We start from the raw sequence: 1,243 nt of genomic DNA, 5'->3' as shown, positions 1-1,243 counted from the left end.
CTGTCTCTCTCTCTCTGTGCGCGCCTGTCTCTCTCTCTCTGTGCGCGCCTGTCTCTCTCTCTCTCTCTCTCTCTGTGCCTCTCTCTCTGTGTGCCTGTCTCTCTTTCTCTCTCTATGCACCTGTTTCTGTACGCCCATCTCTCTCTCACTCTCTGTCTTTGTGTGCCTGTCTCTCTGTCTCTGTGTCTTGTGTCTGCCTGTGTGTCTTTGTCTCTGCCTGTCTCTGTGCCGTGCATCTGTGCGCCTGTCTGTGTCAAACGACTCCCAGGATTGCCGAATGTTGGGAAGAGCAGCCTGATCAACAGCCTGAAGAGAGCCCGGGCCTGCAGTGTTGGTGCTACACCCGGAGTCACCAAGTAAGTCCCACCGACCGCTCCCCCACACCCCCTTCAGGTACAGCTTTACCCTGTATCTAACCCTGTGCTCTCCCTGTCCCTGGGAGTGTTTGATTGGGGGGGCGGACAGTGTAGAGGGAGCTTTACTCTGTATCTAACCCCCTGTCCCTGGGAGTGTTTGATTGGGGGGGCGGACAGTGTAGAGGGAGCTTTATTGTGTATCTAACCCCATGCTGCCCCCAACAGGTGCTTACAGGAAATACACCTCGATAAGCACATAAAGCTGCTGGACTGCCCAGGGATTGTCATGGCCACCTCCAGCTCGGATGTTGCCGTCATCCTGCGGAATTGTGTCAAGATCGAGCGACTAGTGGATCCTGTGGAGCCTGTTGCAGCCATCTTGAAACGGTGTAACAAGCAACAGGTCAGCACCGAGGGGAGCGGGCGATGTCGGAGGGTCAGCGCCGAGGGGAGCGGGCGCTGTCGGAGGGTCAGCGCCGAGGGAGTGTAATCTTGCCGTATTCCCGCAGTCTGGCCTGAGACCACTCCTGCTTGTACCCAACTCGCTGGCTCTTTCGCTCAGCATCCAGCTCCATTCATCTGTTTAATCTGTGTCCTCTCTCTCTTTCTCTGTTTCCCCATTTCTTGCTCCCTTTTCCCAACCCCCCACTCTTTCTCTCTTCCCCTCCCCACCCCCCACCAACCTTGTCCCTACCTGCGCCCCCCCCTCCCAGGTTATGCAGCATTATAACATCCCCGCGTTCAGAGACCCACAGGAATTCCTGGCTCTCCTGGCCCGTAGGCTCGGTAAGCTGAAGAAGGGAGGGCTCCCAGACCATGAGAAAGCAGCAAAGTGCATACTGTCCGACTGGACCAGGTAACTCCCATCCTTTTCCCCCTGTCTCCTT

General features: G+C 56.6%; 1 protein-coding gene across 1 annotated transcript in view; it reads left to right on the top strand.

Annotated features, from left to right (window-relative positions):
* gnl3l (guanine nucleotide binding protein-like 3 (nucleolar)-like) overlaps positions 1 to 1,243 on the top strand; it is a 9,316-nt gene that overhangs the window by 4,850 nt on the left and 3,223 nt on the right. Inside the window, exons 4-6 of the mRNA XM_048619945.1 lie at positions 269 to 356; positions 582 to 759; positions 1,070 to 1,212. Of these exons, the coding sequence (XP_048475902.1) occupies positions 269 to 356; positions 582 to 759; positions 1,070 to 1,212 (409 nt within the window). The remainder of the gene's footprint in view (positions 1 to 268; positions 357 to 581; positions 760 to 1,069; positions 1,213 to 1,243) is intronic.

Source organism: Rhincodon typus, chromosome 44 (assembly GCF_021869965.1).
Source record: "Rhincodon typus isolate 14 chromosome 44, sRhiTyp1.1, whole genome shotgun sequence".
Classification (NCBI taxonomy): domain Eukaryota; kingdom Metazoa; phylum Chordata; class Chondrichthyes; order Orectolobiformes; family Rhincodontidae; genus Rhincodon; species Rhincodon typus.
Note: the sequence above shows the minus strand (reverse complement) of the source record. Positions and strands in the feature narration are given on the sequence as shown.